Genomic DNA, 13059 nt, shown 5'->3' with positions numbered 1-13059 from the left:
GTGGCTTTCAATGAATTTCCCAAGATCTGCAGAGCTAGAAAATCCATCTGGACTGTAAACAATGTGTTAGTGGTAGTCCCTAGCAACCTGTGGGAATTTTTTACCCCTTTGCATTTGCACAAATTTATTAGGGGCCTGATAATAACATTGATGGTTTACACTGTTGGAGAAGACTGTTCAGGTTCATAAGATCAGCATCTGTGCATTTAAATAGTTTCTCTCACTCCTAACTTTTACTTTCTATGTTTTGCTTAGTCCTATCTGTCCAGGAATTTTGAGAATTTGTAGTGAAACTCAGTGCCCAATGCTAGAGTATCCAGCTAGAGATACATTAGTGGTGTCTGATTTTTAAAAAATTAAGAGTCCCCCCTTACTTTTGGCATCCCAAATCAGAGTCGAAGTTACAAGTAACAAGTAATCTTGCTCTATATAGGGCTTTTTACCTCATAGGAAAAATATATTCCAACTACAAATGCACTTAATTTTTTTCCATGGTTCTTGGCTGCTCCTGTAGATGATAACTTTTTGACACAAAATTTCTAGGAACATGAGTAGCTTCTGGTAATGTCTCTAATATGGCTTATTTAAAAAACAAGGTGTGGGAGGGAGGTGGCAATATGAAAAGTTAAGTTTTTGTTGATTTTTCTCTGGAATGACATACGACCACATTGCCAATGTGGGTTATTTGTAAGAAACTGAAGGTCTAAAACTAAAATATACAATTTCCAGTCTAAAACTGTAAATTTTTAGGGAAAAATATTGATAATGTGCTTCATGCTCTGAAGCATGAAGGCCAGGCTCACTGTAACTGTGCTGCTACACTGTCTTCACTAACCACAAAGGCATGCCTCAGCTCACTGTAGGAGGCAGATGAGGGAGTCCAGTTAGAAAGGAGAAAGAGAGGATGAAGCACTCGATCTGTAGGTCTCATGAGTCCCCATATAATTATTTCCAGAATCTGTTTTCATCCATTTGCTTTTCCAAAGACCTCAAATTATTTTGCAGGTTAAAAAAACCACCAACCAACCATTTTTCTGACCAGCTATGTTAGAGAGCTATGAATACCTCAGGTGAATTTCAGAGGTGGATTTGATCAACTCTTTTCTTCCATGTTGCTGTTTTATTAATCCATGATGTTCGGTTCCTTAACTATGTAGAAATCAACCCTCTAACTCCTGACTGTTTTTCACTGCAGGTGAGAAATGTCTGCCCGATCTTCCATACGATGCCACCACCAACTATGAGAAGGAGAATGAGATAATGCAGACGCACGTTATAGACCAGGCCATTAATAACGCCATCAGTTACCTGGGGGCAGAGTCCTTGCGTCCCCTTGTCCAGACACCACCAGGTGGTGCTGAGGTGGTGCCTGTCATCAGCCCCATGTACCAGCTCCACAAACCTCTCGGGGACAATCAGGCTCGCTCCAACCATACAGCTCAGGACAGCGCAGTGGAAAACTTGTTGCTGCTTTCCAAAGCCAAATCTGTCTCCTCCGAACGAGATGCCTCTCCCAGCAACAGCTGCCAAGACTCAACAGATACAGAAAGCAATAACGAGGAACGCAGTGGTTTAATTTACCTGACAAACCACATAGGTCCCCATGCAAGAAATGGCATCTCGATAAAAGAAGAAAACAGGCAATATGATGTCTTGAGGGCAGGTACTGACAATTCCCAGGATGCTTTCAAAGTGATCAGCAGCAATGGGGAGCAAGTGAAAGTTTACAAGTGCGAACACTGTCGAGTCCTTTTCTTGGATCACGTGATGTACACGATCCATATGGGCTGCCACGGGTTCCGCGATCCTTTTGAATGCAACATGTGTGGCTACCATAGCCAGGACAGGTACGAATTCTCTTCCCACATAACTCGAGGGGAGCACCGTTTCCACATGAGCTAAAACTCCTCCGGCACAGATCTAGCCTCAACAGCTGCGTTACTGGAGCTGCACGAGCCACAACAGCAACAAAGCACAAGTCAGCTGGACAGTAAAAGTAACACAAGAATCAGAAGTTCAGCTATCTTCTCCCACGAGAACAGCTTTTTCCTTTTGGTAGCATGCATTGCAGCTCAGTTTTCTAAAATGAGTACTAAAGTTTTTACCGAAAATGTTTGATCACCAAAAACCTTTAGTAATGTAAGTAGGAGCTTTTGTAGTCACATAGCTGAAAGCCCTTCCCTTAACTGATGCTTCTTGCAAACCTCCCTTGCCAAAACTGTTAACCATGCGCAGGATGCACCACGCGGACGAGGACACAGCAGGCAGGAGTGGCCGAGCTTTCTCTCTTAACACCTTGAGCGTAGGGCTCTTACACCAGATGTATGTTTTTTGACTTCCTGGTATTATTTGACTCTTTTGGAAAGATTAAACTCAACTAAAGATGGAGGGGCCCATCTCAGATGACTTCACAGACAGCTGGGGTGGGACGGGCCCCCCCAGCCAGAGGGTTCTGAGTTGCTTTGGCAGTAAAAAGTAGAATGTTTCCACCTGCAAGGGTGCTGCTGGTATTGACGTCACGGCATGCCTTGTTTGTGTCACTAGGCAGGTGAGCAGGTATGTGAAAGATGGAAGAAACACCCTTGTAATATACTCTGTGAAGTATGAATTGCGTTTAATGTATAGAAAAAGGGTATTGTTGGCTCTTCTTTGAATAAATGTTTTCTCTCCCTATCCAATAAAACCCCACTTTTCATTAAGCAACCCCTCCTCTCTCTGCATAGACAAGTTACAATGTATTTAATTTTTCTTTCTTTCTTTTTTAAGTTTTAGTTATTTAGAAAAGTATGATGTACAGTTGAGAAAAGCACTAGCTAGAAATACGTGTGGGGAAAGTCTCCTTATGCACATTTTTCATCTTTTTAAACTGCCTGGAAAATATCCAAATGTCCCTCTCTTACACATGAAAAAAAATCCCATTTTACTTGCACAGAAGATGTCCTCTTGTAGATTTTGTGGCTCTACTTGTTAAGTGTTGCACTTAATTACTTTTAAAGCACTGAGCTGAATTAAACCAGCCAGTCGAAATGTGTAGCCTTCTCCTTTTTTCCTGGCACTTGCTGTTTAATGAGGGACCAAGCCCCGCAAATGTGCTGAGAACCCTGGCTTCCTAGTCAACAAATCATTTCACCATATGCTTTAAGTTACTTTTACTTCAGTGGAACTAATCTTAAGTTTAAAAAAATGGTGTTTTGCTGAATGGAGACCAGAGACTGCAGCACTTTGCAGTAAAGTCCACCAAGAGCTTTCTCCAGGTGGGTTCTGCTGCAAATATTGTAACTTCAGTTAGAATAAAAACTTCTGTGATGAACAGATTTTAACCCCAAACACAGCTGATATAAAAAAATACTTTTTTTAAAGCTTCTACTTAACTTCCTCTTCCAAATAGTTCATTCCTCTCCCTGAACACCCTTGTACTTTAAGATTGGGAAAAAAAGACATTTTTGCAGCTGCATAAAAATCTGCCCTCGGTGCTGCAATACTTCCTGGGCAACATCCGTAAAAATAACCCATCTTATTGACTTAATGTATAAATACTTCCACTCTGCATAATAAATGGATATTCTGCAATAAACACAATCATATAACCAACAAGACTAGCAGTCTTGTCATACAGTTACACGCTCTCCATTCACAAGTGCATGCAAGCACATATATTTATTATAAAAGAGATTCGATGGAACCATGAATGCTTGTACCTAGGCCAATTCGGCCTGATATGTGTAGCTATATTTGATATACATTTCCTATATATATATACTATTATAGGCACGCAGAGTTCCTTCTTCTGCTTTCACTTTTGCAGGTGTAAGTCAGGAGCAACAACACTGAAGTTAGAGGAAAGATACTGATGAATTAATGAATTACAAATATATGCTTTTACAATCTCACGTCTTTTCATGCCAACTGTAAGACCCTTACTTCATACGACACGTGGGCACAGAGGTGTTTTTGCGCTGAAAGTGCAAGCGTGCATGCCTGTTTAAGTAGCTCTGTCACCAGATGTGAATGCTGTGTATGAACATCCATAGACTGATGCATATACCCACAACAGTGAAAGCAAATTACTTGTACATGTTAGGTAGGCTAGTACGTACAGGATGGCCAATGACCCGCAAAAAAAAGAGTAGTGTAAACTACAGGCCCAAAGGTGATCCCCTCTACTCTCACATTACTACTCAGTTGTCTTAAGAGACATTATTGCTTGTTACCTTCCAGCCCAAGACACTGTGCAGGGCGTGAGCACACGGAATCGTCGGTCACTTTCAGGCCCCCACTACGGTTTTGTCGTCAATGCCTGCTACCCATTCAGCTTCAAGACAGACTGTACCTGGCAACGAGGTATTACCAAATATTTTGTATAGGAGTGACCTGAAGAGGACCTTCAAGGGGGGGGCTTACGATGATGAGTTTCCTTTTTTTTTTTTTTTTTTGAATAAAGTTGAAATGGGTTCATTTTTTCATAGCTGGTAGGGATACATTCAGCTGTTACCCCTCCCCGCTTTCGATTGATACCAACCAGGAAGGGACAAAGTAATTTTCTAGCCCTGCTGCAATGTCCTGTGTGAAGTCAGCTGTTGGCTGTACAGAAACATTCTGCTTCTATTGCTTGTACACCTCTTTCCTACTGCTCTTAGATTTAGGCCGCTATAGATCCCATGCAATAATTTATTTCAACCCTTCATTTTAAGATACCCCAACCTATACAGGGGAGGGAGACAGAAGCTTACTCAGGTGGTTTTGTTTCTTTGCTTTTACTAAAATCCAACACAAATAAAGCCACGTTCATTAACCGTGTAAACAAGCATAGCTCCAGTGGAGTTTAAGACTGCCTTGAACTCAGCTTTTAAACGTGAATTCTGATTACTGGGTGGGTTCACTGCCTTTGCAACATCTCTGTGCACACATGCACGTGTTTGAGTTTCTGTCTCGCTTTTCTTGTTGACATGCACATGTCCCATCTGTGGTTTTGTGTATCATTAATATTTTATATACATACGTATGTGTATATATATCTAAAATGGTTCATATAACATGATGATGCACTGTCAATCGCAGTGGGTTTGTTTCCTGGGTCTGGAGTTTTCTTATTTATACTATAACAGAATATGTTGATGTTGTATATTAAACAGTACAGTAGTATAAGTAAGTATATTAAGACACAGTGTATCAGAGGGCATAGTCTAAAGGCAGGAGCAAACAGCATTCTCTATTCATGAAGGGGCTTTTTTACGTTTGCTTTTTTCGGTGTTTTTTTCTTTTGCACAAAATCATCTTCAATTTGTTTAGAAACAAGTGTTTCAATAATTTTATTTATGAACATATGCAAAGATGGCATGAAAATAGGATGTTGCGTGTGTACATCGAAACAAACTGTGCCCTTAGAAAACTAGTTTAGTGAAATCTCCCTTTTTCTCTTTTTTTGCTATGGTGCAATACCCTGACATGGTTTAGCTGAACCCTAAAACGAGTAAATATGGTGAATAGCTTTAAGTTTATATCTGTTTTAAAAAAGTAAAAAATAACCGCTTCTCAGCCCTTCCCCAGACACTGCCTTTTCTAATAGAAAAGTTGTATTTACACACTTTTTTTTGCTGTGATTTTATATTGCAACTTCATTTTTCTTTGAGAACATTGTATTTAAAAAAACCAAGCAAATTTCATAAAAATTGGAAATGTTATTAAATTATGTCTGCAAAGTGAGATGTATCTTTTAAGACAAGAGAATATGGTGAAAACCCCCAAACCGCAGAACATTTGTCACTCTCTTAGGGGGTGAAGAAGTAGTTCGGTACAGCTGGAGGCCCTGGGTGGGGGGTGGTGACTGGGGGTGGCGGGGGGGGGGGCAATGTATGGTGAGATGCAGGTAGACAGCTCCGCGGGCAGCGAGGGAGCGCTGAGCATCGCGCAGGGCCTCAGCCTCTGCTGCCGCACCTGTAGCCCGCATCACGGCGAGTTCATCCTTGCTGTCCTCGCAACCCATCTTCTGCGGCCAAAAAAAGTCACGCTGTGTCAGTCGCCCTGCACTCACCAGCTACGTCAAGCAGCCTTGCTAAGCCAGCTGCAGCCGAAGATCAAGGCCTAAATGGGCTACCTCTTATCCAGGCTGTGCCTGGCCACAAAACTCACACAGCTCCGGCGAGCAGCTGACTTGGAGAAGGTTGCTTCCTTTCCAGCCCTCTCCTCTTACCTTTCCCTCCCACCAGCCAGGCGAAGTCATTACAGAACACAATTACTTCTGCATGTAGAGTCATGGTAATTCAAAATAAAACACGGAGAAATTATTTCTACTATTTGCCATAACAAAGGTGATTTCTCTGCGGGTGTCCCCGTTTCCTTCAGATTCCAGCACAGTAAATTTCACATCACATATTTAATGCAAACAAGAATCACTGTTTTGCTTAGAGAAAGCACCGTTTATAAAGTTTTGAGATACTTCCATTTGTAAAACTGTATTATTATGAACAAAATGAGATTTAAAAAAAAACCCCAAACTCAATGGTATTGCAATCAATTCTTTTACAGGTTCCCAAAATCTAAATTTTCCTTAAGTTACTGTGATACGGTTTCATCATAGACTACTATTCTATAAGAAGGAACCTTTTAACTTCCTAATTCTTTTGTTCACCGTCATAGCTAGTTCTCAGTAAATGAAATGAACTACAAATTTCTTTTGCAGTGGGTGACTCTTCTGCAAAGTAAATATGGTCTGTTAAATAATAATAATAACAATCACAAAAATAGACCAAATGTAATATTCTCAATCAATGTTATTAAATCCTTGAACTAAAGTAGAGACATCCACAGATTTAAATGCAAGTCTGTGTACCTAAAAGTCTATCCTGGGTATCTATCTATTACGTTTCAGAGACTTTCTTAAAATCATCATGTTTATATTTTTTCCTACTCCAATAGCTTCATTAAATTACATCAGAAACTGTTGTAGGTGCCAAGATATGAACTGTTATACAGACACAAACATACGACTACCGGGGTGAGTATTTTCAGCCTCAAGTCCCCAAACAGGCTTCCCTGTATATAAGCTTCCCAATCCGTATATAAGCAGCTCAACACCGAAACAGTATTAGGATGTGCTCAGCAACCAGCGTTTTCTTGTCAGTCTTTGAAATCATACACTGAAACACACAAGATTCTTTTAGTAGATATCAAAATGAGAACTCAGAGCCAGACCTGGAGCACGCAGATCTGATAATGTAACAATTTCCTATTTCTTTGTGTGTGTGGGGGGGAACCACTCAACATCTTATTTGGGGAAAAGGGGTTAGAAATGCTCCTGACTTTGCCAACATACTGAGGATATTGCACTGGTTTTGTCAGCTTGTGAGACGGTCAAAAATAAAGGAGAAGCTTTCACTGAAAGCTTCAAGTTTCAGCAGCAGCAGCGACAATTTGAAAGCTGAAAATGTTGCAACTGGAAAACCAAAATGTTTGATTTCTGAAAGAACTGTTCCTGCCTGTCTTGTGGGTCAGAGCTCCAGGGCATCCTTCCCTGCTGTGGGCCAGCCAGCTTGTGTCCACCCTCGTGAAACACAGTCAACTTCTTGTCTGGAAGGAAAATGGTGCATGAGAACAAATTCTGGTCCGAATGCATCATGAAAGAAAAAAATCCCTCAGACCTGGCCTGTGGAAGGCAACAGAAGTTTTAGTCTTAACAGGAGGTCCATTATCCCAGTTTCTCAATTTTAATTTCTGATGCATCTTTTTTTTGGCTGCACTGACTTTGAATTTTCAGGGCTGCTGAACATGCAATTCTCGTTAAAGTCACTGGCAGCTGCAGACATGCAGTGTTTCTGAAATCCTGCCATAATTGCCAGAAGATGGGTATTCAGAAAACAGGAGGGCCAAAAATTTGCAGAGTTTCACTGAAAATGGGATAGACGGGAGCGAGAAATCCAAAGCCGGGCTTCAGACGGCAGGAATTCATCACATTTAAACAAAAAAAGGATGCCGCGAACGTGGCTGAAACCCCGCTCCTGCTAAACGAACAGATCCCTGTTAACTGCAGCGAGACTTTTGCCGCATTTAGCATTACAACATTTTATATATTTATTTCATGTAAGGTAAGGTCTCACTGCTTTAAAGCCCGTCCCAGGACACAGAACAATTCCCGGTTTTATCTGTCCCGACCACACATATGAAACATGTGAGTGATAGAGGGCAGCTGCTGCTGTTGCTGCTGCTGGTGGCGGCTGCAAATCACACAAACCAACGCCTTCCTGTCCCTTGGGAGAGAAGTGAAGGTTCTGGTTTATAAGCAGTTAGAGAAGAAAAAGAAAAAAAAAAAAAAAAGAGAAAAAAAAAATCTACACCTTGCAGCAGACAGTGAGCCTGGGGCTGGCAGGGTGAGGAAGTTAATCAGCACCGAGCAGGCTGTTCGGGATGAGGCCAAACAGATGGCTCGTCTCTGAAACGGCAAAACGGGAAGCAGATGTGGCCACCGCTTCTCCCCATGCATAACTGGGAACCAGCCAGTTGGTGAGGAAATTTGCATAACAAGGATAATTTGGTATCAAAACTGTCCCTAGAAGTGATCTGAATGGATCTGGGCACAGTTGACAGTTTTCACTTCTTGTTTCCCACTCAATGTTCAACCAGATTAAATTTTAATTTTGAACCTACTGTTTGCCTGAGGTTGCTCTCAGCTATCTTCTAGGGAAACCTGTAATGCAGGCAGGGAGGACTCGGCAGGTCTCTACTGAAGCTGTCGGGGCCAAAACTCTGATCTCTCTTTAGTCAGCTGAAATTTTAGTGACTAATTTCAGCGGGCTCTGATTTTCAATTCAAAGTCCATAAACTTCACGTCATCCTGTGAACAACCAGCAAAACCAAGCCTGAGCTAATATCCTCTATTTCCATGCACCGAAATTCGTAGAGCCTGGATACGGGTACACTACAAGCCTGGGCTAACGCCCTTTGTAAGCTCCTTCCTTACTACCAAGAGCAGAGCCAAGAGCCCCAGCATCTTTCCCCGCTGCCCCGGGGGGCCTCCGACTGCAAAGCCTCACCAGCCTGTCAGAGCCTTTGCACCTGCCAGTGCTGCGCAAAAAAACTTTACCAAAAAACCTGGGAAAATAAGATGAATATTGAGGGGGCAGTTTAACACGTAGATATGAGGTACTACAAGTAAAGGAGGGGTTTCTTTTTTTCTGTTCCTCCCTATTGTGTTTCAAAGGACATAGTAATGTCCATTTGACTACAGTTTTTACTTTATAGTGTTCCTGTTGCATTGACAAGGATTAAATATACTGCAGCCTTAATACATCATATATATTAAAACGGAGATCCAAAGAGCTCTTAACATTAAGGGAGGTTCAAATCCGGATTCAAACACTCCAGTTTTGTTTCACTGATAGTTGTAGTGTACAAAAAAGGATCTTTGTCGTCTTAGGGAGATTCCTGCATGTAGCCATGGAAGAGAATATAGGCTCATTCTCCATTGTGTTGGAGAAAAAGAAGAGGGAGTAAACACTTGCTGAAAACATATATTTGCGGGCAGTAACAGAAACATCGTTATATGAATTTTACTTTTTTTTTGCACAGCACATATGCGATTTACCTCCCCACCTCAGAAGTCCTACTCTGAAACATTCACAAACTCTTTATTTTTGCATTACATCCAGTCACTTAGTTCTAGACTAATAATATATATAGTATTTTATTTGCATAGTCTAGCAAATGCACATGGGAAATGCACTTAACACACTTACACTTGTATGTAGGGGGTTTTTTGGACTCATTAAATATTGGTACAAATTAGAATGATTACTTCTGCTTTGGAAACATCTGTCTCGCTATCCCTTTGTAAATGTAAGCTGGCTGAGACACAAAACAGTTTTATAAAGTCTAACGCTGATGTTATGATCGTACCTGACGGGAGAATTTCTACTGCAGTAACCAGAGTAAACCTGAATAAGTGAAAATAATCAAGGTGCTGAAGAACAGACCCTGCTGTTCATGCACGTACAGCATGCTGCTTCTCCCCAAGTCACAACTGCATTGCATTTTACTGACCTTTAAACAAAGATTGGATCCTGATCAGCAGAAAGAGCAGAAATACACAAGAAGAAAAGCTAGAGTGGTTTTAGGAAGACAATGAAATGCATTTGTTAATAGACTAAGAAGTCTAAAACTAAGCGTTTTCAACAAAATTCCAAAGCCCAAACCCGGAGAAGGAGACTGTAGGCATCTGCCTGAGTTTCGTTAAATAGTTCTTGATAGCTGAATCATAATTTGGTCATTGAATGTAGGGGCAAATGTACCAGAAGTGATAGGAAGACCAGAAGGGAAATGAAGGGTGGTAGAAGATTGGGTGGAAAAATTAACACATCGATTTCAGCAGTGAAGAAATTACTCTCTACCATAAGGGTTATTACCACAGAATTAATAAAAGCCAAAACCAGTGCATTTCAGGGGAAAAAAAAGTATTCTACCATTCTTAATAGTTGCATGCCTTTTATACTACGGAAAAGTTGGCCTCTTTTCTTGATTATCCTTAAATCTAAAATCAATTTGTGAACTAAAACTATTCTTTGTTTGGATTTTAGCAACTTCCCCCCCTGCCAAATGCAGACAGGCAATGCAGGTGTTCTCGCTATACATTCATACTTCCTTTTTTCTTCAATACCTGACAAAGCAGAGAATCACATAATGTAAATCCCTTTTAACAATTCCTTTCATGTTGTCATTAAAGTTAAAAAAATTTCTCTTTTCTTAATATCCCAGTCTCTGGAGACACACAGTTCTGGAGAATATCCATTTTTGTTTCAAATAGAGGAGGTGTGTAGCTCTGTTGACTTGGGGGTGATGGTGTAAGATTACAATAAGTGGCAATGACTCTGGACCAAAAAGGAATATCATTTCATCCTATTATCTTTACATTTATTCTACAGTTTCCAAAATCCAAGATACAATTTCTGAAAAGCTGGTAAACAGCAGCACTACTGTGAAACTATTATATCCTTCCCCTTCCCTGAAAGGGAAATTGTAGCACAAAAAAACCCTAAATTCCTTACGCAAGATCATGCAATGAGTTTTTGACAAAATCAGGATTGGTAGCCGGGTCTTCTAACACTTGCTTACTCTCCAGCCGCAGACTAGGCTTCCTCTTCAGTGGATAGCAAACTCAGGAATCCGTATTTGCAGACCCTCGCACTAACTCCTAAGAGCTGTAAAAAGGCCACAGGTCTAAGAATTCAGGCTTTAGATTACATCAAAGTGTGTATGTGTGTGTACTATATGCGTATACACTGTATGTGTGTCTAATTCAAAATATTCAATAATTTTTATATTTTTAACCAACAGTTGCCGGTTTTCCTTCCACTTCTTCGTTACTGAAAACATCTTACGTTACCTAAATTTACAGAATATTTTGACCAAACATACAAAGATACATAATCTTGTCCATGATCAGTTGTTGAAGTTAAACAGCTTTTGCCTTGCAAATGTCTTTAAATGATGCACAGATAAAAAGGAAAACAATATTGGGAGAGGGGCCCTCTGTCTGATGTACGGCACTGCGGGCCCTCACTCAGTTCTCCTGTGGGCACATAATGAGCTGCTCAAATAACAGTTTTATGGTAACCAACCGATTTAACAAGTTGGGGTGCTTTTCTAAGGCTTAAAAACACAATGCAAAATCACTCTATTTACCCTCCCAACTATCTCAGGAAAAATAAAAAAAAAAAACAAACAAAAAACTAACAGGGCAATAGCCACGTGAAAATATTATGCTCCAAAGAAAAAGAAACCTATGATGGCTTTAGTTAGCAGGCTAATTTACAACAGAAAATAGAAGGCTCACTGGAAACTTTGCACAAATACCAACGTGCAAAATAGAAACATCAGATAAGCTGTGGAAAGAGGGTGGGATTTCCAGAAAATAGGGAAGGACTTGTTACACCCTCCTTGTCAAATTTTGCAGGATCACCACAGCTTCTCTGGAGAAACAGTATGTGCAGAGGGGGAAAGCTAAGAGCTTTCCTTTTGGTTCTGCTTCTCCTATATAAACTGCTTGCCTAATTTCCTTTGCAATTAGAGAAATATTCGACTCAAAAAACCATCCTTTCCACATCTTACTGTGCTGTGTACTTTTGCTGCTAAGCCTCTGGCCACTTCCATAATTTTATATTATGAATATTATAGCTATATCAATACCTTACTTTTCCTCAAACCCTAGGTTGCACTAATATTAAGCAAGGTAAAGTCGCCGGGGCAGTGAGAAGAGGGAGGATGGTGCCCTTCGGCAGCTCTCAGCAGAGCCTCTCCAAGAGGCGCGCAGGGCCGGAGGGCCAAGTCCCTTCGCTGTTTCACGCCATGCCAACATGGGAAGTTACACAGCCCGTCTTTCTCAGTGTTTTCTGAGGTCATCCTTGGAGCTTTTTCTCCAGAAAAGCGGAATAAATGCTTTGTCATCGGTAGGCTAGCAGGGTCTTGCCTTCTAAGCTCTCCTATCGCGACTGCCTCCTGACAGCACGTCAGTCAGAGCCCTTCCCCAGCATCTTCAGCCTGTGACGTGCCCTGCTGAAGCCCATCGGCTCCTCGAGTGTCCGAGCTGCAGCAAGGGCACGGGACGATGCAGGAGGAAAGCAGGCAGCACCCCAGCCCTGGCCCTTAGCCATCAGACAGCCGCCTCAGGGGCGTTCATCTGCCTCCAGTCTTAACCAGGCACCTCGAGACACCCCATTTCCTCGCGAGGGATGTATTCAGCCCCACAGCACACCTTGGCAAGTTTGCTAGCGTGTAGTTAGAAAGGAAATACCTAGAAGAAACAAACACACAGAGGTTTGGCGGCAGTGGAGAGGGGAAAGTAAATTTACACAATATAAAAATATATTGGGGGGGAATTAAATACGAAAAATAATTTCTTCAGAAAAATTACACTTTGCTCATTCTTGGCTTCCTTAGACTAAGCCTGCCTCTGCATCAGGAAAACACTGGGAGGAAAGAAGGCAGATGTAAAAAACACTGGCTTTTGCAGTTGGCTTTCTAAAAAGTTTTATTGCAGTGATAAGGAAAAAAAAAAAAGGAATAGCCATGTAC

At 41.3% G+C, this 13059-nt stretch overlaps 1 protein-coding gene across 4 annotated transcripts in view; it reads left to right on the top strand.

Moving 5' to 3' along the window:
• Nucleotides 1-2713, top strand: part of IKZF1 (IKAROS family zinc finger 1) — a 67706-nt gene extending 64993 nt beyond the window's left edge. For all 4 annotated transcript variants that reach the window (XM_050891929.1, XM_050891928.1, XM_050891927.1 and 1 more), the window contains one exon: nucleotides 1196-2713. In XM_050891929.1, coding sequence (XP_050747886.1) covers nucleotides 1196-1902 — 707 coding nt within the window. In that variant the 3' untranslated portion in view covers nucleotides 1903-2713. The remainder of the gene's footprint in view (nucleotides 1-1195) is intronic.
• Nucleotides 2714-13059: the final 10346 nt, after the last annotated feature.

Source organism: Gymnogyps californianus, chromosome 2 (assembly GCF_018139145.2).
Source record: "Gymnogyps californianus isolate 813 chromosome 2, ASM1813914v2, whole genome shotgun sequence".
Classification (NCBI taxonomy): Eukaryota; Metazoa; Chordata; class Aves; order Accipitriformes; family Cathartidae; genus Gymnogyps; species Gymnogyps californianus.
Note: the sequence above shows the minus strand (reverse complement) of the source record. Positions and strands in the feature narration are given on the sequence as shown.